The sequence below is a fragment of the Heliangelus exortis genome, chromosome 25, assembly GCF_036169615.1.
Source record: "Heliangelus exortis chromosome 25, bHelExo1.hap1, whole genome shotgun sequence".
Lineage (NCBI taxonomy): Eukaryota > Metazoa > Chordata > Aves > Apodiformes > Trochilidae > Heliangelus > Heliangelus exortis.
The window spans coordinates 2,194,574-2,218,207 of NC_092446.1; the positions used below are offsets into that span (position 1 = coordinate 2,194,574).

Consider the following 23,634-nt stretch of genomic DNA (forward strand, 5'->3'; position numbering starts at 1 on the left):
CAGTTTTATTTAAGTATGTTGTAAATGTTGCTATTTCAGAAATGTTTTAAATTAATAGTAGGCCGGGCTATTATATTTTTTTTTAGGTCTGCCCTTCCTGTAAAAATTGCCTCCCTGTAACTTTACAAGCTGAGATTTTCCTGGAAATTAAAATTTTTCTACTCCACTGGTTGTTTTAATCATTTGTTAAAAGCCTCTTCTGTTGAAAGGCATTAATTAAATCTCTGGTAAGAAGGGAGGTTGTGTGTGACTGTGGCAATAAGTTCCTTATGATCTCTGTATTCTGCTCTCTTCTGCTGTTTGGAATTTCTCAGCTTCACTGTTTTTGAGAAATAATTCTTTGAACTAATATATAAGAAAAAATTTAATTTAAAAATCCTTTAGTTGTGATTACTCATGCTTCACCTCCCCCTTTGGAATTGGAATAACCACATCTCTTGCCTGAGTGTGCTTAGGCAAAGGGTAAAATATAACTTGTTGTCTTTTGGGCTTATATCTGTCATCTCCATGGAGATGAAGGAAGGAGCTTTATATGTACCATGAGGATAGGGAATAAACAAGTAGGTTGGAAAATGCATTGGACTTTTTTCTCTATAAATAGCTGATAATTAAATGAGGAACAATTTTAGACCATGGTTTCCCAACAACGTGTTTTAAAGGCCCAGTTAAGACACAGGTGATGCAGAGGTTACAGACTGGGTGGTACTGGTTGCAGCAGCTGGATTGGTGAGGGCTGTGATGCAGTGGCATTTAAAAATAATTTACATGGGGTAAGCCAGAAAGCTCAAGGTAATTTTTGTTGCTGTGTTCTGCCTTTGCTTTTGTTGGTTTGGCTTTTAATTTATTTTTTTTTTTCACCTGGGGGAGCTTCCACATGCACAGGATGAGAGGAGCAGCACCTTAAAACGGCTTCTTTGTGTTTTGTCTCTTAGTTTCCATCAGTGCTGAACAGTCATGGCCCATTTACTCTGTCTGGACTGGATGGACCCTCAACCCCAGGCCCATTTTCCCCTGATCTGCAGAAGACATAGCACATGAACTCATGGAAAGGACATAGTGGCAAGCAAGGGAAAGATGTGACACTTAACGTTCAACCGTGTTTTTTAAACGAGCAATTTGTAATTCCGCAGAGATTCTCAACAATCATAGTTTTTGCCATTCCCAGATAAAATGCCTTTTTTTTGCAAAATTCCCTTTTTTTGAAGACCCAGGTTGGGAATGTATATGCAAAAGCCTTAATAGGAGCTGAGGCTCCAGTCTCTTCCCTCCCCTCCTTGGTCTGGGAGACTTCGCCGCGGCCGAGGGGAGCTGGGGTTGGGGTTGCAGTCGCTGAGTCTGCAGTCGAGGAGAAGTCTTTTCTCTGGGACTTTTGGAAAAAAAAAAAAAACCCTCTGTTCTTCTGCTGCCTCTGCAGAAATCAAATCAAGGTGGCATTCCAGGAGATGCTTGGGACAGGGATGTGTGTGTGTGCATCAGCTTTGCCTCGGGGCCTTCTGCAGCAACAAAACCGCTCGAGTCTTTTCTGCTGTAAAAACATCTTGTGGGCAGGGAGAAATTTTCAAGGAATACTCAGTGATTGTTTTACTGAGGTATGGACAATTTTTCCATGGCATTGGACAGTCTCCAGCCCCTGGGAAAAGTGGTCCTGGATGCTTCCCTGCTCCCCCTCTGGTGAGGAGGCACGGACTCGGAGATGAACGGATGGTGGGATTGGTTCCTTTCAGTTCTCAGAACGTTTGAATGCTGAAGTCCAAACATTTCTTGTGCCAGAGACCTGTTACAAAGCCTGTAATCTCACTGCTAGAAGATGAGCAGGATGGTGGATTTCCCGTGAGGTTTGGAGGCTGTGTTTGTGGTGGGTGAGGTTGCTGCCTGATGCTGGAGTTTCAGACCCAAACTGTGGGGCAGAACCCTAACGCCTGAGCATTCAAGTTCCTGCTCTTTCCCCACCAGTTGAAGTGGAGAAGCTCCTCTTCTACCAGCTCTTATCTCACCTTTTCCTTTAGATCTATTGCTTTTTTTATCATTTGAGGAAGCACTCAGCCCCAAAATGAGTTGGGCTGGGTGTGCAGAGCTAGCAGAGTGGGGAACCACCTCCTAGCAACCTTCTTGTAAATTTGTGCTTGCAGTGCTGTTCTTGGTGGCTGTGTGTGTATGGATTGGTACAGGATTGGTTTCCAGAGCCATTTGAAACACTGATGGAATGGAATTTGTAGTTAGATTTATTTTTTAAACCTCAGGAGGCCTTTCAAGAATGAAAAAAAGAGAGACTCCCAGCCTCTCAGAGACAGGATGCTCTGGCAGTGCTGGGCTCCCTTTGGGCAGCTGATGTCAGGCAGCAACTTTGGTTTGCTGAAGTGTACATTGAGTTGGTCGTGTAAGATATCCTTTAAATGTCCACTAGAAAACAATCTCTTTCCTTTGGTATCCTCACTGACTGTCTTTAAGGTTTTAAGAAGCAGAGGAAGATTTTGTACCTTTGCAGCAAGAGGAGCTGGCAGTGTACTCTGTATATATTGCACCTGTCTTACGGAGCAGTGGGGAGCTCAGGCTTTCCAGACTTTTCCTTTTGCCACTTTTGCAAACTCTGAAATCACTTTAAAGCATATGACAATACCCAGGACTTAATTTACTGCACTTAGGTTCTCTTTCTCTATTCCAGCAGTGAAATCTGTAAACCACTCAATATGTTCCTGACATGACACCCCAGGCGGGTGGGCGGAGGGGAGTTGCTTTTTTTGGGCATTTTTCATCTAGAAAGTCCTCTACCCACTGGGAGGTGGGAGAAAAGAGTTTGTCTTCTTCAGGTGGAGAGAGCAGGGAGCTCGTGTAGTGAACTGTCTTCCTGTTGGGTTATGTCAGAGGCATAATTCTGCTTTGTGTTTTAGATGCAGGATAACGTTCCTGTGCCAGCAGCTCTTAAATTGACAATGTGCAATATTTGACTTTTTTTTTTTTTTTTTTTTTTTTTTTAACTGCAGAAAGCAAGCTGCAGATGATGATTAAGAGCAGGCACCTGGAATTTTTCTGGTTTGCATGATGGCTTACAAGTCTGCTCTAGAAAAAATATATATAGCTATATATAAATAGCAGCACTTTTAATGGTTATTTTAGGTTGGCCAATTTTATGCCCACCAAGCGTGTGGACTTGAGAGCAGCATTGCAGACTAGGATTAGAATTTAAAAATAATTAATGAGCACTAAGAGACTTGCAATTTAATTGCTTCCCTTTCCTTGTCCCCTATGGAGAAAAGCCAAGTGTATTTGTTTGAAAGTTGTGTATGTGCACACGTGCACTTAATTTTATTTTATTTTATTTTTTTGGTAAACTGTATCACGTTGAGTGAGCCAAACCCTCCTGCAGCTTGGCAGTTGTGCTTGGCCTGTTTCATGCCCTTCTCCAAGCATCTTGGGGAGGATGTTCTTGCAGGAATCACCTCCTCAGGGGAATTTGGTGTGGACACACAGCCCCTGGGTGTTGCTTTCAGCCTGGCAATACCCAAATTCCTGACAGGGAGTGCTGGGGAAGTGATGCTTTTCCTTCTGGAGCACCTGCCCAGGGAAAGGAGAATCCCAGAAAGGATTATTCAGTCTCAGGAGGCAGCTGGGCAGGTGAGGTGAGAGGGGAGGTGGGAGAGGAAGGGTTTGCTCACCTTTTCTCCATGACAACTTTCAGGTCACTTAAGGTAATATTCTCTTGTATATTTGCTGCCTCATTAAACACACATTTAGTCCCAGGTAGGGAACTGCCAGCTGGCTGGGATCACATTCCCCACGGAGCACAGTGTCACTGTGACTGCTTGGAGCTGGCTTGTGTGGGTTGCTGCCACCTCCACTCCCTGCAGGAGCAGTTTGCAGCTCCTTGCAACTTGGTTTTAATTTAGTGTAGGGAAGGTGGGGGTTAATATAGGCTCTCTGTTAATTATCATGTTAGCAGCCTGTAATATGGGTATAGTAGCGTGTTGGGTTTTTATGAAAAAAAAACACAATAATTCAGCATTACAGAGATGTTTTATTAGATGCCCATTGGTGTTGCTGAAGTAGCCATGGTATTGTTGAATGCTTGGTCATATTTGCATTGGTTTATTCATGGATGGTGGTAGAATTAGGCTGGATGAGCATGGAAGCTGAACATCTGTCTTGCTTCTGGAAATCTCTTTTCTGTGTCCCTGCTGCTGTATAATAGTACTGCAGAGTTGAAAAGCTTGCACTGCTGTTGCTGTGTGTGCTGTGTCTGGCTTTTTTCTGAGGTCCTGAGCTGTCAGGATGCCACTAGCAACACGTGCTGCTAGCAGAAACAATCCATGGAAAGCAGAAACCTGCTAATAATACCCCTGTGGTTTTAGAACCATTCTTGTTCTGTCTTACCTGTTTTCAGAGAATGTGATCCTGGTAGTGATGGAGGAAAAATGTTTATTTTCTTTTTCTTAACAGCAGCTTAGGTCCTTGTTTCTGAAATTGGTCTTCAGCAGTGATGGCTGAATGTAAATCCTATGCACTGTCTTTGGCACATTCAGGTTGCATTTTGCAATAGGTCAGGAAGGGAGCAAATTCCTTTGAGAATTCATTTTTTTTTTCAAACTTAGAGCATCCTAAGACTTCAGTATCCATGCAATCTTTGCTATAATGGAGTGTGCATTAGAATATGAAAGGCTTTGGCTGTTGAGTGGTTGGTTTGGGATGGTTTCTCCCTCTGTTTTCAGACCTCAGTTACTTAGCAAACAGATCCTTATTGGGTTTTTTTTAGTCTTCATTTGAACCACAGCAAAGGCTGCCTGCCTGCAGATCTTCTTTACACAGCTTTTCAAGAGGCAGTGGGATGCAGATTCCCTCAGGACTTCAGCTTCCCTGCAGGAACTGGTGGAGGAGGAGGAGGAGGAGGTGGGTGCAGGAGCCAAGCCCAGCTCGTGGGGCAGTTTCTCAGGTGAGCACAGACCCAGAGTTCTGACCCATTTTCTAGTGTTTCCTCAGTGCTGGGGCCAGAACCTACACTTCAGCAGTCAGTTGGCTACCCGTGGTTTATTTGTGTATTTTTTAGTTACCTTTTGCTGTTGTTTTATAGCATTTTTTTGTATTCTACTCATGTTTTACCCTGCAATTTAACCTCTTCCATTTTTAATGCATATTTGTTTACAAGACACATCTCAGTGTTGTATCAAGAGGCTTTCTTGGTATTGTTGCCTATGGAAATTAAACTACATCAGTAGTTAAGGAACATTGTCCAAGTTGACAGGTATTTTAAAACTTGATGTTGAGTTTTTGGGTGTCCATAACAATTCTGTTCTGTTTTGTTCCCCTCTGTAAGGAATGTTACATACCTGCTGGCCCCTGAGGTCCTGGGTATGGGGACAAAATTATTATTTTGTCTTAATAATCAGGGAGTGGGGGGTTGCAAGCAGCCTGAGCCCCACAGGACCTTATGCTCAGCAGAGGAGTTGAAAATCCATTAGAAGTGCAGTCGTGTTGCTTAGGAGCTGTGTGGGGTATTTAATGAGGTACAGGATGTCTTGCCAAAGCAGGAGTTTTTAGGGTTTGATTAGGATTTAATTAAACAGCAATTGGCTGCTGTTGAGCCTGAACAGTATTAGGAAAATCTCCTTGATGTGGAAACCTTTGGCTGTTGCCATCAGGTTGGGTGGTGGTTTGTGTGTGGCATCATCAGGTTGATTTGCTGCAACCAGAGGCTGTCAGATAAAGATAAAACTCAGTTTTACACAGAGTTCCATAGGGTTTGTCTTGAATCCACAGCTGTGGATCCACTTTGTGCAAGTAGCCACGACCATGTAGGAGCCCTTTGTGGAAGCTGATTCCAAAAAGGGAAGAATTTGTTGAGAATAGAACTAAATCTCCTCTCCTTATCCTGCTCTTGGTCAGAGGGATTTGGTGGCACCAGCTCTGCTGTCTGGGTCAGCATCAGCAGAACTTCTCTTGACATTTCCTCTTGGTGCAGAAAGATTGAGCCTTGGTTTTAGGTGTGCAGTGGATCTTGAATCAGAGGAATATTGTTCTTGCCTTGGTACAAAGAGCAAATAAAACCAAGGGAAAATCTGTTCACTGCAGATCCTTGATTTCTTTTGGAGGATGCAGCTTGCCTGACCATAACCATGCTTTGCAAAAAAAAAAAAATCTGTGACCTGCAAGGTAAGAAAGCTGGGCAGGGCCCAGAGTTTGTTCCTGGATGTGGATGCTCAAGGTGTCTGCTTTGTGTAAATTATTCTACACCAAAAACCAAAAAAAGTAAAACCGACTAGAATTTATTTTTTGTTTCCTCCCTCCCAAAGAATGGACCAGAAGAGTTTGACTGTGGAGCTAGTCCAGACATCTGATAAAAAGCATCCTTTGAGAGCTGAAAATTTAGGTTTAGATGCATTGTTTAGCTGAGACTGGAATTGCTCTCTCAGCCCTGGCTGGGCTGGCCAAAGCATCAGTTGTACAACTCCCATTTTTCTGTACACTCAGAGCAAATACTGCACTGTGCAGTTGCCTCTTAGAAATGTTTTTTTTTGCACATGCTGTGAGGTTTTGTTGTTTGGTTTTTAGGGCTTTCTTTTTATTTGTAGTACTCAAATCAATTATACCACAGTGTGGACTGATGGAGTTGCCAAAGGTTATTTTTCAATGCATCCTTGACTTTGTTGTATGCCACATCTAAAAAAAAAAAACCCCAAAAAAAAGTCTTACATGTGTCTTTGAATAGTTTTTATGTTCATGGAACTAAAGTTTGGACTTCAAACATTTACTTCTCTGTTGAGACAATGCATTGCAGAAGGTTTTCATCTCAAATAAGGCTTTTGCAGGGGTTTAGCAGGGTGATTATGAACCTTTGGAAACATTTCTTGTCATGGAGGCACAGAAAGAACTGTGAGCAGCACAGGGAGAGGAGTTGGAAGGTGAGTTCAGAGCCCACTTCAGTCCTTGAGCAGTACGAGCAGCAGTGCTGTACAATAACTGGAAGCTGTTTTTTTTTTAATTTTGTTCTCTTTGGTGGGTTTTTTTTGGTGTTATTTTCATTTTTAACACAGGAGGGCTTTGAGGGTGGCCTCTGCATGGTTCTTAGTGTGTGCTGTGTGCTGGGGGGTGGGTTTGCAATCCCTGGGTTTGCTCTAAGCTCCTTGAGATGTGTTATGGGGGTTTTTTTTGGGGGGGGGTGTTGCTTTTTTGTTTGGTTTTTTTTTTTTTTTTTTTGGCTAGCATGTCTTAATTCTTCAGGCTTTGAAACTGCTTTATAGAATTGTGTTGACTTTTTTTTTTTTTTTTTTTTTGTTCTGCTGTTGTTCAGTTGCACAGTTTATATATATGGTGTACTGGTTTTCTCGTTAATTCTCTGTGAACAGGGTTGAGATTACTCCTTGTAGTTAAAGAAAAAAAAAAAATTGTATTCTAAAATTCCCTTAAAAAGCAAAAAAAAAAAACAAAAAAAAAAACAACTTGTTTGTATTCTGTTGCAGTGTTACCAGATGGCCTTATGTACGTCACAGTGTTTTGTGATAAGTACAGTAGCACATTTATTGCTTATCTCCCCCCCTCCCTCTCTGTTTTTATAGCTGAGAAGTATATTCTTGATAATAGAGATGAATAAAGAGGAAAATTCCAGCAGCATGTACAGGCAGGATAGTGGTGGTCTCCTCTGATGTGCATTAAGCAGCTGGAATCCATCTGGGACTGAGAGGACCCTGAGCAGGGATTTTTACCCAGCGTGAGACTTGGGAATTCTGAGAATCTCCCAGGGAGCTGATGGCAGCTGGGAATTCTCTGCCAGAGGTTTGGGAAGCTGAACAGATCTCTTGGCTTCACTGCAACTGCTCTGACTTCCAGCAGCTTTTTTCTCTCTGCTCAAACAGCCTCGTTGAAGGTAAAATTTAGAGAACTTTAAGCAACCCAATCAGCTGGGGGAGTCACTTGTTCTGGTGATTTTTCAAGTGCACATCTGTTTTGGGAAGTGGCTTTCTGATGCCTGTAGTGTTAACTCTCCTTAATTGAGCTTTTTGGGTTCTTTACACATGGCCAAGCTGCTGTCTGGAAGAATTTTTATTCCACAGCTCTGACCAGACTCAGCAGAAATTCATGGCACTGAATGGAATGGACTCCAGGTTCCTTTCCTGGAATTCCAGCAGAGCCACCAGTGGTAAAAATTACAGTGTAAGCAGCAGAGATAATGTTTTCAGTCACTCTTTCCAGAACAGAATTGCATTTATATAGATATAAATATATATATACACACAAATATATATAGTACCAAGTCAAGAGACAGCAATTTATGTTCTAGTGAGTGTCTTAACTTCCTGCACTGGAGATTTTTTCAGGACAGCTTTTTAGAGACCACTGTAATCTGCACTGCTTTGGTGCTCTTGTTACAGTTGGGGGAACTTGTCTGGAAGAGAAAAGCTTCTCAGTTTAACCTTTTTTTTTTTTTTTTTTTTTAAATAACACCTTATAATAAGAGTATCTTAATGCCATTGTGTTTAAAAAAAAATGCTGGTATGTAATGCAAGTACATAAATAGCCAAAGTTTTCAGTAATTGTTCAGTGTTACTAAATTTGCTTTTATTTACCCTTCCAAGGTAACATATCAGGAAGACCTTCAGCGTGTTAATATTGTATTGAAAACAAATCTGATCCACTTGATTTATAGCAGATATGCAGTTATTTGACCACATTTCAGGTGTGAATACAATTTGGAGGCAAAGTTCCAAGATGCAAAACTTAACTTTGGAGGAAGGGCACTGTAATGCCACTTCCAAGTACCAAATGCTGCTTTTAAAGAGTGGCACATTGGCACTTGTTATTTAAACATCATGAAGGTCTTTCCTGAGAAATCAGGTGACTTTTCTATTGCTTCAATTTTTCTGCAAAAAAAAAAAAAAAAAAAAAAAAAAAAAAGAAATTAAATCAATGTATTGCAATCTTTTTTTTAAAAAAAATGGGGTGGGAACAGTTAAAGAAAACTATTTTATGTAAGTACTGACAGAGGGATTTGCTTTGTATAATGCAAGCTGGCTTTAAAAAAGCATTGTAGCAAATTATTCAAGTCAATCATATGTTAATAGTTATGTGCAACCAGACATGCAAAACAATTGTATTTTTTTAAATAAATATTTTTAACAAAGTTTCTGATCTCTTGACTGTTTGTTTTGCAGTAGAGGAAACAGAAAGTTCCTGATAATGAGGGAGTTGATCAGACCTTGAGCTACCCTGGCCCTTCCCCTCTTCCTTGAAGAGACAGAGCTGGAGGGGCTGTCCTGGCTCTTTTTGGTTTCTTTTTTGTTTTCTCCTGGTGAAAATTCCCTTTGGTGAGTTACCCCAGGATATAGATAGTGCTGGCAGGGAGAGATTTGAGTTGTCAAACCTCTAACAAAAGTTGTTTATTCTGGCAGGAGCATTGAGCAACGTTTTAATCAATCTGCAAGGACATAATAAGATTTTTTTTTGTTGTTGTTGTTGTTGTATTTAATAGCTGACAGTCCCTGGAGTGATAGATGTGTAATCTGAGCAGACTTCTTTCCAAATAAAGGGCCTCATTGTATTGTTCCATGCTCATTTCCTCTGTCCTGGGATGGAGAGAATGTTGTCATGGTGGGAGGGGCTCTGGACCCACTGCTCCAGGGGGTTTTGCTGTAAATGGCTTTTGCAGTGCACATTTATTTATTTTTTTTTCCCATTCTGGCTATCTCAAGGTGAGTAACAGTGGCATCCTGTGGTGCTAGAGCAGAATTACAGCAGATCCAAGGCCAAGGATGAGTTATAAGGCCAGAACTGAGCTGTGTTTATCTCCTCCCTGCTCTTACCTTCAGCTGGACACAGGCATCTCTTGAGGCTTTTCCCTCAGAACCATCTTGAGCTTGAAGAGGTTTTATGGAAGGTAAGAGCTGCTGCTTGGAAAATAATAAAAATGCTAAACCCAGTTTTGATTTGAGCAGCTGTTAATGTCTGCAAGCCAGGCAGGAGCTGACAGAAACAGCCTCAGTGACCTGAGCCCAATCATGCTGAGAATCTAGCAATTAATCACCTTTAATTAAACATTGCTTTATATACACACGTACATATGTACATCCACATACAGCAGTTAAAGCAAAAAAAAAAAAAAAACAAAAAAAACCCCAAAAAAACAACAAACCAAACCCAAAAATCATCTCCAATCATTCACTGAAAAAACAGATGTGTGGAGCTTTAGACTCTTCTCAAGCCAAACCTTTCTTCATAGCTTGTAATAGGTCATGTGTGGGCTATGAGTACCTTAGAGAAGGCACCTGGATAATGAGGATTGCATGGATCAGGCTCCCAAATACCTCTGGTTAAGCTTCAACTGGAAGCTAGAAATAAAACCACCCTAAAAGATGCAGCTGGAGCTGCTAGGCTAGTGATAGAGCAAACCAAGTCATTCTTTAAACAAAAAAATAATAAAAAAAAATTAAAAAAAAAATAAAAGCTAATGATTTTTAATAATCAAGAAGCCCTAGCATGCTGAATAAGCCACTGTCTTAGTGAACATGTCTGATAGTGTGTGATACCCAAATCAACTGTGCAAATATTGATAGGTCCTGCTACCACTGTGCACTTGGTGGCTCTCCCAGTTGTAGATCTTCTCCTCTTTGGAAATATACATGGAGGTGACCCAAAAATTAATTCAAATCCAGTATTGTGCTGTACATTGTCGGGGCTTCTGTACACAACAAGATTTTTTTCCTTTGGCCTGGTAATGATTAAGCCAGGAAATACTCCACCTTACCTATGGAACAGAGAGAATCTCTTCCCACTGTCCCTCCTGAATGGTAAAAAAGTTCAGTTGCAGGAGCAACCCCTGCCTCCCACTGCAGCCTTTCAGACCCAGGGTCAGTCTGGTGCTTAAAATCTTCTTTTTTTTTTCTTTTTTTTGTACAGGTGCCAGGGGCAGTTTGTGTTCAGCTGGGCACAGTGTGTTAGGATGTTGTCTTGAGTCCAACTTACCCAACCTACTGTGCTTTTGATTGCAGAAAACTCTCAGGATTCAGTCAAATCAATGCCAAATCATCCTCCCTAGGTAATGTTTCACTGTGGTTTTATTGCTTGCCCAGAGCTTGGCCACCCTCCTAACGCTGGTACTGCCCCGTGCCATCCACTGCTGATGGTTTGTCAGGTGAGGCATCATCCAGATCTGAAAAATTTGACAGGAGACCCTTCAGCTGAAGGCACTGAGGATGCTGAGCTTGATGGGAATGTGCCTGAGCATTCCCAGACATTATTATTCCATTATTATTCCAACCCCAAAACACACTCCAGTGGCCCTTCCCAGTAACCTGCAGGAGTTGGGTTTTTTTTTTTTTTTTGCCAGTCACACAGTGCTCCTTTTACTAAAGGAGCTGCTGCTGGAAGAAAATAGCATCTGCAGACTGATGCAATCCCTGAGAGAAATCTTTTATCAGTGAGGCTTTTCTCAAGAGCCTGACAGCTGCCTCTGGATGGCAAAGCCACTCATTCCCTGGATTCCAGCCAGGGAGCAGCCTAGGGAAGCTCAGAGTCTGTGTGTGGACTCCTGCAGCACAGTAGTAGATACCAGTAGGAATTATTACATTATTAATGAATTAGATGATAAGCTCTACTTATTATATTATTAGATATCAGTAGAGCTAATATCTCAGGTGCTTCATCCTGATCCACAGACCATTCCTACTTTTTCCCTGGCTTCTCTAGGGAGAAAAAGCAAACCCTGAGCTGTGTCTGCCAGGGCTTTGTGGGCAAGTCAGAGCAGGAAGAGGGGGCAGGAAGCAGTGGTTGAAAAAAACATTTCCTTGCATTTTGCTGCAGGGCTGCCCCCTGGTTTGGTGGTGCTGCACGGGCCACTTTTCCTCTGATTTTTAGAAACAGGGCTGAGTCTGGTGCTTTCTTACCTGATGAGGGCTTGGGGTACATCCTGTGGAAAAACAAGAGGAAGGCGTAGAAGGTAAAGGCCAAGCCTCCAAAGATCATCCCACAGACCAGGAAGCTGTAGCTGCCCTGGTCGTGTATAATCTGCAATGGAAGGGGAAAAAAAAATAATTAAAAAATGAGCAGATTTGCCATCAGAGCACTCAAATACCTCATCAGCATTCAGTGAGAACTTGGCTGTGTGGTAGCTGAAGGGTCATGCAGGGCTTTTCTTCCAGCAGCTGTCCAAAACAGGACTCAGGAAGGTTTCTAATGAAATTTCCAGCCAGTTTTTGACATCCTTTGGCTGCACTTACCGAGCCCACCAGTAACTGCAGCACCATCTCCCCAATTCCAGCTCCAGTCACCAGGACAGTGGTGGCACAGCCTGCAAAGGAACAGTGGGAGAGGTGCTGGCAGGGAGCAGGATCCTCCCTACAAGCTTTACAAATTCTGAATATGGTCCCACCTAGCCTCAAGAATGCCTCTTCTAACCTGCAGCCCTAGCAGAAAGGATAAAATTTAAGCCCAAACCCATCTCTGGGTTCTGCCAACTCCTCTTTGCCAGCTGAGGTGCCTCTTGCTGGAAGGATTTTCATTCCTCTGTGTCCCTGCCCCAAAGACAGAGGTTGGCAGGGATCTCCTGGGAGAGCCAAACTCTGGGGTTTTCAGTTCACTGATGATCTGGGTGATGTTTTTCTAAACCAACTCCCTGTAATCCTCTAAAGCAGACACTGCTGTCAGTCCCCAGAGCCCTAAAGCTGCAGGAAACCAAGAACCACTTTGGATCCCTGCCTGGAGAAGTTATTAAGTCCAGTGAAGCTGGGCTTTTGTGCAATCTGCTTTTTTTTTTTTTTTTTTTTTCTGATTACAAGCTTGAATAAACATTGTATTCAAGCAGCTGATTTTATTTCCAGGCATCCCTGAAGGGGGGGATGGAGTCTCTGGGTGGGATGCTCTGAGCTCCCAGCAGCTCTCAGGGTTCCTTGCTCACCTCTGTACTGCAGGATGTCCTCAGTGTAAGCCAACATGCTGGGAAAGGTGCTGCTGAGGAACAGCCCCAGGGATGCTGTTCCCACAAACAGGAAGACAACGCTGTGGGAGAAAATCAGGAGCAGGAGGAAGGTTACCAGGACTCCAACCTGTGAACAAGACACACAGAGAGTCAGGAGGGCAGGAGATGTTGGGTTGCTATAGGCTCTAGGTTTTTTTTTTTTCCTCTAGGAAATGATGTGGAAAAGAAAATAAACAATATGGGAAAAAGAGGGGTCTGAAAAACCAAGTAACTAGCCAAATAAAAATCCACCTTTTATTATTATTTATTATTATTATGTTATTTATTATTATTCATTATTACTGCTTTTACAGGAAATAATTTGGTATTTTTCATAACAGAACTTTGTAACCTAGCTTGGTACTTCAGCTCCATTAGGTAGAAACTTAAGATTTTATCTGGGAAAGAAACCTCCAGCTTTAATTTCTGCTTCTTCCATCCCACTGATGCCTCAGTCACTGGGAACTCTTCTTCAGCAGGGCAAAGAATTAACTCACTCTCAGTAACTGCTCAGCACCCTCTCCCAGCAGTAAAACCAAAGGGCTCAGGTGTCCTGGTTTGGGCCAGGATAAAGGTGATTTTCTGTCTTGTACTTTTGCTTTTAGCTAAGTCTCCTGTAAGTAGTTGCACTTGCTGAAATGAACAGCAAGTTTCTCAGACAGTGTGTGCTTCTAGGACTGATAACACTTGATGTTTAGAGTTACTGCTAGAGACTGGTGTGCAGAGCCAAGGACACTGCTCAGCTCTGAGGAAAACATAAAGAGGTCCCACCTGCATCCCTCCTTTGGGGAGGAACGGACAAGACAGATGCCAGAATTGACCAAACAGAGGATTCCATCCCATATACATCATCCTCAGTATAAATTTGAGGGATCACGAGGGCCAAGCCAGATTTCCAGCTTCCAGCTGCCTGCCCTTCCTGCCTTTCCTGCTTCCATTCCTTCACCCAGCACCCTGGAAGGATTCCATCCCTTCCTCTGCCTGTGCTCCTGATCCATCCCACCCTGAATCTGTGTGTTCCTGCCTCCAGCTCCCAACTGCTGCTGACTCCAGGATTCCAGCCTGGACTTTCCCAGAGCTGCCCTGCAGCCTCAGTGGTGACGTGAGAGTTATTGGGGGAAAGGGGGGAGGAATGTGGTATCCATTTTCTTGTATATTTGTATATATTTATTAATTTTTCCTATTTATCATTACTGTTTCATTAAAGTTGTGGAGTTTAGTTTCCAACCCATCAGTCTCTCTCCCTTATTCTCTCTCCTTTCTTATCAGGGAGGAGAGAGAGATTAATAGAGAGCATCTGGTACTCGGTTTAATTGCCGGGCCAGGGTTAAACCCTGACATCAGGAAATTAAAATCAACTTGCCCACACCTCTTTCCAGAATCCAGAAACCCATCCCCTGGCAGGGAGTCAGCAGAGGGAGCTCTGCAAAACCCAGGCTGCTGACTTCCCTTGAGCTGTCCCAGCTTTGTCCCAGCGGATGCTGAGCTTCCCTTGCTCCCATCTGAGCTTCCCTTGCTCCCATCTGAGCAGTGACTCAAGTAGATTCCACTGATTTTTAGAGCAGTCACAGCTCCTTTGGCTGCATCTGCTGGGAGCTATGCTCAGTTTTTCAGGTGCCCAGCAGCCCTCCTGCCTGCAAAAAGACCTTTAAAACATCCCAGTATGAACTGGCACTCCTGATCTCTCACCACCATGATATTTACACCTGGCCTTACAATGTTAGCTGTGAAACTTGCTACCAAAATGACTCCTGCTTTAGATAAATGGTAAATTAACTCTGGTAAATTTATGATAAATTTAACTAAAAAAACCTTCTCACTTGGTTTTTTTTTGGTTTTTTTTTTTTTTTTTTTGTAAAAAGGGTGATAGGGAACAACTCTTTCCCTGCTTCCTGCCCCATCCTTACATCTGCATCTTTCCTACATGTTCTTAAAGGATTCCTTCCCCTTTCTTCCAGTGGTTTCTGTGTTAATTTCCCAGCCTCCCATCACACTGCTTTCTTTGGCAGCTGCCACAACCCAAGCAGGGAATTTCCTGCACTACCTGCTTTCCCTTTCCCAGGGCTGGCAGGGGCATTTATTCCCCTGGAGGTGCCAGAAAAGCCAAGGTGCCAAGTCAATAAGGTTGGAAGACCCTTTCCTAGGTGCTTTCACAACCCTAATGTCAGATTAACTGAGGAACAAGCTCAGAGGATCCCTGCAACCCAGTTTTAAGCCTCAGCCACCTCGTGATGCAGAGGAAGGGGCAGACCCAGAGCCCTGCACATCACAACCCAAAGCAGGCAGCATCTCAGGGCCAAAAAAAAAGAGTAAAATCAGCCTTACCACGTTGATGAAGACCATGGTGGCTGGCTTCATCCTGTAGGACACAGGGATGGAGATGAGCCTGCCCAGAGTGATGAATCCCCAGAAGAGGCTGGGCAGGTACCCAGCCACTTTATGGACCACGGAGAGAGGCTCTTCCACTGCATAGCTGTAAATGAACCCAGAATATTCTCCCTGCAGGGCAAACAAAAGAGCAGTCACCTCACTGGGACAACCCACAGCTTTTTGGCAGCTTCAACCTCTCCCTCAAATAGTCACAAATCTCAGGATAGTGCTGGGAAGCCCACCAATGGATTTGCTCCCAAACCCCCATGAACCTTGTTCCCAAGGGTTGGTGGCTGCAGACAAATTTCCACCAGCAGCAGAAGGATTAAAACTCTCCTAAAAGGGCAAAATTCACCAGGAATAGGAGGCAAATGGCTCAGCTCCTAGGTGTGGAGTGGGAAGCCTAGGGAAGAGGAGCTGCCTTGCCTTTTGGGATTGCAGACTCAAAACCCAGCACCTTAAGAACCATGGAGTTGATCACCCGTGAAGATGGAAGCCTTGGAATGTTCCTGAGAGCTGCTTTGTGTCACCCTGCTTCTCAGGACCCTATGAAACACCCTAGTAAGACCCAGCAGGATTTTAGCAGGGGGGAACTGAGGCAAAAACTGTTGAAAGAAAAAGTAAAAGAGCAACCAAGAGCAACCCCTGCTCACCTGGGCAGTTCTGCACTCAGGGAACAGCCCAGGGATGTGCTGCCAGGTCACAGAGAGAGGCTGCAGCGTCCCTGTGTGCTCCCCTCTTGAGTTTTGGGGGCTCAGGAGATCAATCAAACAAAGGTTTGCTCTGATTTATTTGTTTGATTTATTTCTCATGAAATAAAACGAAGCTGCTCTTGGCTGAGGTGAGAAGAGACCTCAGTGTGTCCAACATCACAACTCCAGCCCTAAACTGGCTTGGTCAGGAGCTGACAACAACCCAGAGCCTGGGAAAAGCCACAAAACCCTCCTGAGAATTTGGGGCCCAACCCAGGCTGCCTGCTCAGCTTTGGAACCGCTGTTCTGGCAGACAGAACCTCAGATCCAACCCAAATGCTGGCTTCAGGCTGCTCCATCCAGTGGTTTGGGATGAAGGAATCCACCCAGCTCTGCCCAGATCCCTCCAGCACCAGAACTCACCACGATCCCATCAGTCATGAAGAGAACAAGAGCCCCAGTGATGTGCACTGCAAAGTAGGTGTAAGGAGCCCCTCTGAAGTTCTTGCTTTGGCAGCAGCTGAAGAAGTCATCGTGACCTGGTGAAAAACAATGCAGAGCAAACTCAGCTGGGACATCCCCCAGGGGCTGGGTGCTTGCCAGCCCCAAATGGGGGTTTTGTTTTGTGCTCAGCTGCAAGGCAAGAGGTTCCAGAAGGAGAGGGAATAAGGTGGAGCACTCTGCTGGCACAACCTCTTCCCTTCCCTACCTACAAAGCTTTATGGGCTGCTGGCCAGACTGGGATCTTTGCTACTTCTCCTACACTGGATTCTTGTCCTCCACTTCCCACTTTGCTGGCCCCACTCTGACTGGAAACAAACCCATTGCAATCCCTGGTACCACCACCCAGGAGAGCTCACCCCCTCTGCTTTATGATATTGAACCAAAACAAGGCAGCTTTGGGAAAGAGGGTGATAAACACACTGCTGGGGTTGTCTCTCCTGAATGGAAGCACTGAGATTCCCAGCCTGCCCAAGCTGGGGGTCAGGACCCCAAGAATTTGCCCCTGTGCTCAGCCCTGGGGAGGCCACAGCTTGAGTTCTGTGTCCAGTTCTGGGCCCCTCAGCTCAGGAAGGAGATTGAGGTGCTGGAGCAGGTCCAGAGAAGAGCAAGGAGGCTGGGAAGGGATCCAGCACAAGTCCTGTGAGGAAGGGCTGAGGGAGCTGGGGGTGTTGAGGCTGGAGAAGAGGAGGCTCAGGGGAGACCTCATCACTCTCCAACTCCCTGAAAGGAGGTTGGAGCCAGGGGGGGGTTGGGCTCTTTTCCCAGGCAACTCTCAGCAAGACAAGAGGGCACAAGAGGTCTCAAGTTGTGCCAGGGGAGGTTTAGGTTGGACATTAGAAAGAATTTCTTTCTGGAGAGGGTGCTCAGCCATTGGAATGGGCTGCCCAGGGAAGGGGTGGATTCTCCATCCCTGGAGATATTTCCAAAGAGCCTGGATGTGGCACTCAGTGCCATGGGCTGGGAACCACGGGGGGAGTGGAGCAAGGGTTGGACTTGATGAGCTCTGAGGTCCCTTCCAACCCAGCCAGTTCTAGGATTCTATGAATTCCCAGCTCTCCCATCCTTGGCTCTAAACTGGGCACCAAAGGACACCTGGAGTCCCGACAGCTGCTCCTGGACAGCAAAGGTGAAATTCCCACTAAGGTTGTGGGGAAGGAGGGGCCCTGGCAGCACAGACACATCTGGCAGAGGTTGCAGCAGGGAGCACAAAGCCCTCCTGCTTCTCCAAGGATAAATCCCAACTGTGTTTTAAGAGGAAGATGGAGATGTGAGGAACAGGAGGCTCTAATGGTTTGTAGGAAAGTGGGCAGCTGGGCTGAGGGAAGAATTCTGCAGGGTCTCAGATGAGCACAACCCTATCAGACACCAGAGAACCCACCCCATGAACCCACTCATGATCCTTCCCTGCAGCACCTGCCCCATCACCAACTCCTCCCCCTTTGAGCGATCCCTGAAATTTCTTTGGATTTTTCAGCTAAAGTCACCTCTTCTGGAACACCACCAAGCTCCCCTGAGAACCCTGAAATAAACCATTTAATAAAAACTTGTGAGATTCACTATTCAGCTGAAGAATTTACTCTGCTACGTTTCTCTTGGGTAGCAAAGAACAATGTCACTATTGTCCCCAAAACAGGGTGTGGGCTCAAGTGCAGGAACAAACTATTGTGGCATTTAACCAGGGCACTGTCTTTATTCCTTTCAGATGTATAAAAATCAACTTTCTGCTGCACCATGAACTTTTAAACTTTTAAACTGAAACCTGCTCAAAACCTGACCCAAACCCAGAAGGAAACCAAGGGGCACAACTTCCATTTGGGCTTAAACAACTTGGGTTTAAAGTCTGGAGCCCAAACATCAGGATCCTAAACTCTGTTTTGGGGGTTCTGGTCCCATCTAATTCAAGGGTCAGTGGGCACCACACTCTGGGTACTTCTGGATTATTCTCTATGTTACTTCTGGATTATTCTCTATGTTTTGGGAAGTTTCTCCTTTGGAAGCAGTGATGGATGGAGGTTGGCAAGCTCCATGTGGACACCCAAATGTGGCTTTTTCTCCCCCAAACCCACCAGAGAGGTGTCCCCAGCTCACCTGGTGCTGCCTGGGCTCTCTGCCCAGCACTGGGGGGCTCCTCCTTTTCCACCCTTCGTGTCTCCATGGCCAATTCATCAGCTGAGAGCAGTGGGTGGCTGCTGCTGGGCAGGCAGGGAACCATCCTCTCCTTGTAGAGCAGGAAAAACACAGCTATGGGGACAGGCAGCTGGGGAGGGACAGAGAGAGAGGCAGGGAAAGATGATGAACCTTGCACAAAATACATCCCAGTGCCCCAGGGATGAGAACCCTTTGGGAAGCTGGGAGAGATGTGCCTGGATTAACCTCCAGGAGCAGGGAAAAGGGATGGGGGTGGGATAAGGAGCCTCAGCTGAGGGGTGGAGGATTGTTAGGAGAGCTGGAACCCCAGGAATTCCCAACTTTCCCATCCTTGGCTCTAAACTGGGGTGGAAAAAGCATGTTGGAAGCTCAGAGTGGGGCTGGGGCATCTCCTGCCAGTCCCTGTAGGATGCCAGGGCTGGGAGCCTTCCCCTTGCACGAGGGACAGGGACACTGGGACAGAAAGAATCTAAACACAAAGCTCCTGGGGCACCAAAGCTGCTCTTCAAAGCTGAACCAGTCTGCTTGCCAAGCATTTGGCTACTTCTGCCATCATCATCATCATAATAATAATATAATAATAATAATAATAATAATAATAATAATAATAATAATAATAATAATAATAATGATTCCTTGCTAGGGAAGAGCAGGCTGCTCCAAGCCCTTCTGTTCCCATCCCCAGCCATCACCAGAGGTTGCTCAGCATCTCTTAAGTGGTTCCCAGGCCAACAATCCCAGCCCAGCTCCAGCCACGTGGCTTCAAACAACCCCATGGACAGCAAGGACCCTCAGGCCAGTGTCCCCTCTGCTGTCACTGCCATACACCCCCACCCCCCCAATGCATCCAGAGCTGGCTGCTCTCCCAGCACAGCCCAGTCCCACCAGTAGCCAGGGCTTCCCACCTGGTCCAGCACACCCAGGAGCTTGGACACATCCCCTGGATCCAGCACCCTCAGCATCAGTCCCTCTGCCACTGTCTCCCACACCCACGATTTGGTGGAGCCTCCAAGCCCAGAGGATCTTGCTCTTTTGGGTTGATTTTTTGTTCTTTTTTTTTTTGAGAAAAAACAGAGGGAAGCAACTGAAGCTGCCTCTGCCCCTTGCCAGCCCCCCCTGCTCCTCCTGCCCCCACCCCAGGGGTGTTTATTCTGCAGCAAACTAGGGGAGAAAGCCAGGAAATCCTAAGTGACAGCTCTGAGAGCTTGTTTTCTCCAGGTCTGTGAGCAAGTGGGAGCTCTAGATCCAAATTTCCTGCTTTTTGTTGGCTCGTGGCATGATTTAAATGTATGGAGAATTCCCCCCCCCTCCCCCCTTTTTTTTTCCTCCCCCCCAACCCCACCCCTCTTGCCTGAATTCATTTTAGAGAACTTCATTGTTCTGGGAACAATGGGAATAGGAACAGTTAGTTCAGTCCCATGGAAGAAAAATGTATTTGCTTGATAGTTCTAATCCTTCCGGAGGTCAGGACCAGATTTTTATTCTTCTAAAACTGCAAATTTCGCAAAAAAAAAAAAAAAAAACCAACAAAAAAAACCCCAAAACCTCACAAAAAAAAAAAACAACCCCATGCAGAGGACCTGGTTGCACAGATGATGTCTCTGAGTACTTAAGGAGCACTCAGTGGGATCCAGCTCAGGACAAAGTGGGTTCCCAGGGCTCCATCCTGAGCTGGCACATGGCCTTGGGGACTGTCACCCACCCGTGGCCACTTGGCCCTAAAGCTGGGGGAATCCCCCAAAGCAGCTCTGGCTATGAGAGGGGCAGATGGAGAAGAACAAACAGAGCAAAAACCAGAATGCTGCAGCCCCCAAAACAAGGTCCTCAAAGCCAACAATGTCCCCCAGTGTCCCCAGCCACACCGAGCTGGTCCCCAACCAGTCCCCACCTCTCCCTCTCCAAAGGTTTTGGTGCAGAAATCCCAATCCCAGGGCTTCCCCATTTTCAGCTTTTTTTTTTTGTTGTTGTTCCAAGGGGCAGCCAGAACCCCAAATGGTTGGGGATGTTCCCCTCCCCCTGGCAGCTTTGGAACCATTTTCACAAAACTCCCCAAGTTGCTGAGTGGGAATAATCCGGATTTTATGGGGGTAGCACGGGGCCCTTCCCTGGGATCCAAGGGGCTCTTCCCTGCTCTGTATCCAGGCTACTCCTGAGCACAATGGAGTGTCCCACACTTCCCCTGGGAAAGCACCTTCCGGATAAACACATCCCTCTCAGAGGAGCAGTTTTCCTGATTTCCAGCCCCTTTGGAATGAGCCCGGGTGACGAAATTTCCGTTCTGTGGGAAACTGAATTTTAAAATATGTTTTTGTTGCAAATCTGGATGAAAAGCCAAAATTTTCTTTCAGACTGAAGAATTTTGGCCCGGAGTCAGCCCAGCACTTCATTTCAATAATGTTAAACCACTTAATTTTACTAAAGCAGAGATATTTTGCTTCAATAACACCAGGACAACTCCTCTGTCAGCTGCACACGTTGCAGCTCTGCCAAAGCCAAACGCAGAGATTTCCACTTTAAACAAAGAACTTGAAATTTATCATTTCAGTTTGGGGCTTGGCAGAACACGAACAGCCCCATGAAAACTGGGGGGGAAAGGAGTTTCTGAGCATCTCACAGCAAAGTTGCTGGTCCTGGGTCCCATCTCACCCACTTCCCAGGGTGGTAAATACCAGTTACCATCCTCTTCCTCTGAGTTTACACCTTAGAGAAGGGTCAGCACTTTTGGAGCTGAGCTGAGCTCTTCTCAGTCCCTCCAGCCAGTGGGTTGGGTTATTGGGTTTAAACAAGGAACTTAAGGCAGCTCAGCCAGGATTTGGGAAAGACAATAACAGCTTGGCTTTGGCAAGAGGACCCATTCCAGAGCTCTGCTCCCAGCTCTCTGCTCCTCTTCTCTTTGTTACCCAAAGCCCATCAGGCTCCCAGCACCCTGGGACCCCCTGATGAATTCCTGGGAATCCCATCCAGTGGTTCCACACACGTGCAAACCAAACCACCCCCACGTGCAAACCAAACCACCCCCACGTGCAAACCAAACCACCCCCACGTGCAAACCACCCCCACGAATGCAGCAATGCAGAAGCCCAGCTCACAACCTGCTGGGCACCCTGGGACCAGCCTGGGGTCCCATCCTGCTCCCAAAATGTCCATGGGACACTGCTGGGGACAGGCAGAGGATGTGTCAGGGCTCCAGATATCAGGCAGGTGGTGTTCAAAGCAGATATTAAATGCTGCCTTGAGAACTCAATTAGTTTGCTCAGGACTGACTGGTAAAATAGGCAACACTCTGGTGTGATTAAAAGCACATTTCCCATGGTATGTGCAGGCAGAGGTAATTAAAGCTGCCTTCTCCTCCTGGTGAAATATCTTTTTGATATTTCTGCAGAGCAGAAGTACAGCCCCTGCTCTTCCCCTGGCACCAGGGAGCTGTGGGGACCCCAGTCTAACAAAAGCCCCTGGACTGGGTGGACTGGGAGGTGGTTTAGTCACCCAGCAAACAGGAGGGCCAAGAGCACAGAGAATCCCATTCCCTTTGCCCAGTGCAAAGTGCTGGAAGCTCAGGGGATGCTCCTCAGCATCACCCCATCCTCACACAACCATCACCACCAAACTCTGCTTTTATCACTCCAGGGAGAATCCTGGGGGTGGGCAGGAGGGTGGCCCAGAGGGACCCCAGCCCTGTCACTTACATTGATGAGGGCCATGATCCAGAAGGCGTAGGAGACCCGAGTGACCACCATGCCCTTCATGGGGAGGTCATAATGGGAGAGGTTCCCCGGATGGTGGGGGAGCAGGGACTTTCGGATGTGAGGGAGGTTGCTGGAGGCATTGGCTGTGGAGTTGGAGAGGATGCAGTTGGTGTCTGAGAGGAAGGGGTCAGCTATGAGTGGGCTCAGCAGAGCTCCAAAGCCCACGAAGAAATGAAGAGCCTGGAAGAGATGGAACAGCCGGGTCAGAGCAGGGTCACATCCAGGCCGTGTTCTTCTCCTCTTCCTCCTGGAGAGGAAGCAGAGGCAGAGGGGGGGATGTGGCTCCCTCTCACCTGCAGGAAGATGGCTGAGTCCTTCTGGTAGATCTTCACCAGCTGCATGTTGGAGATGGTGTCGATGCAGCCCATGGCCAGCCCTGCCACAGCCATGACCACAGCCAGGACCACCACATTGTGGCACAGGGGGATGATGGCAAAGACCAAGGAGATCGCCAGGGAAGAGGCAAAGAGTGCAAACAAGGACTGAGACAACCTGAGCCAGGGAAAGAGGAAAGACAGAACAGAATTATTATTACTTGACATTTTTTCAGCCCCAGGTCAGGTGGAGGAATTAGCAGGAGATGCACCCACAGGCTGTAGCTCCAGCACTTTCTCTTCTGACAAAAAAGATGCTACAGACCCAGCACCTCCAGACCACACCCTGGGGCACTGCATCTCCTGGGTGATGCTTCAGAGAGGCAAATCTTCCACCCAGCTCTCAGGGGGGAGAGGAACCATCCCTTCAAACCTGTGTTCTTGCACATTTCAAGGCAGAATAAAGCCTGAGAACCTTCCCTTGTTTAACAGGACAGGTCTGGGAACACAAACAGAAGTGGGTACATGCAGGAGAGGCCAGGTCATGATTTTTAAGCATCTCCAGGGCATTTTTTATGCAGGGCTGTACCACCCCAGCAGGCACCAGAGCTGCTGGGCAACCCAGGGTAATGTTCAGGTCCTCATGGAGAGGAAGCACAGCCAGAGGGGAGATGTGGCTCCCAGCACCCCCATCTCTGTGGTCACCTCCCTGCCCGTGCTGTGCTGGGACATCCAGGGGTTCCCCCCCCCTCCAGACTCTGCTCTGGCAGCATCCTTCCTTCCTGCAGCTCAGGGGGTGGGATGCAGCTCTCCTGCCCTTCCCAGCCCACGCAGCCCCTGGTGGGAACCCAAGGGATGTGTGTGTGGCAGCACTGGGCAGCAGGGCAAGGGGGGGATGCTCCTGGTGGGAGTGGGCAGCAGCCAGG

The 23,634-nt window shown here is 46.2% G+C and overlaps 2 protein-coding genes across 6 annotated transcripts in view; one reads left to right on the forward strand and one right to left on the reverse strand.

Moving 5' to 3' along the window:
• Positions 1 to 9,106, forward strand: part of ELK4 (ETS transcription factor ELK4) — a 21,606-nt gene extending 12,500 nt beyond the window's left edge. For both annotated transcript variants that reach the window (XM_071768314.1, XM_071768315.1), the window contains one exon: positions 933 to 9,106. In XM_071768314.1, the coding sequence (XP_071624415.1) occupies positions 933 to 1,031 (99 nt within the window). In that variant the 3' untranslated portion in view covers positions 1,032 to 9,106. The remainder of the gene's footprint in view (positions 1 to 932) is intronic.
• The window catches only part of MFSD4A (major facilitator superfamily domain containing 4A), a 25,144-nt gene continuing 4,811 nt past the window's right edge, over positions 3,302 to 23,634 (reverse strand). Inside the window, exons 2-12 of one of the 4 annotated variants that reach the window (XR_011730536.1) lie at positions 22,688 to 22,886; positions 22,335 to 22,574; positions 18,589 to 18,757; positions 16,420 to 16,535; positions 15,260 to 15,433; positions 12,875 to 13,022; positions 12,198 to 12,268; positions 11,865 to 11,985; positions 10,945 to 11,131; positions 9,786 to 9,869; positions 3,302 to 9,692 (exon numbers count right to left, since the gene is read on the reverse strand). Coding sequence is in view for 1 of the 4 variants with exons in the window: in XM_071768308.1 (XP_071624409.1) it covers positions 11,067 to 11,131; positions 11,865 to 11,985; positions 12,198 to 12,268; positions 12,875 to 13,022; positions 15,260 to 15,433; positions 16,420 to 16,535; positions 18,589 to 18,757; positions 22,335 to 22,574; positions 22,688 to 22,886 (1,303 nt within the window). In the remaining 3 variants the exon portion in view is untranslated. Of the gene's footprint in view, positions 9,870 to 9,992; positions 11,132 to 11,864; positions 11,986 to 12,197; positions 12,269 to 12,874; positions 13,023 to 15,259; positions 15,434 to 16,419; positions 16,536 to 18,588; positions 18,758 to 22,334; positions 22,575 to 22,687; positions 22,887 to 23,634 lie in introns of those variants that run through there. The other 3 variants (XR_011730535.1, XR_011730534.1, XM_071768308.1) reach the window with 3 other exon arrangements.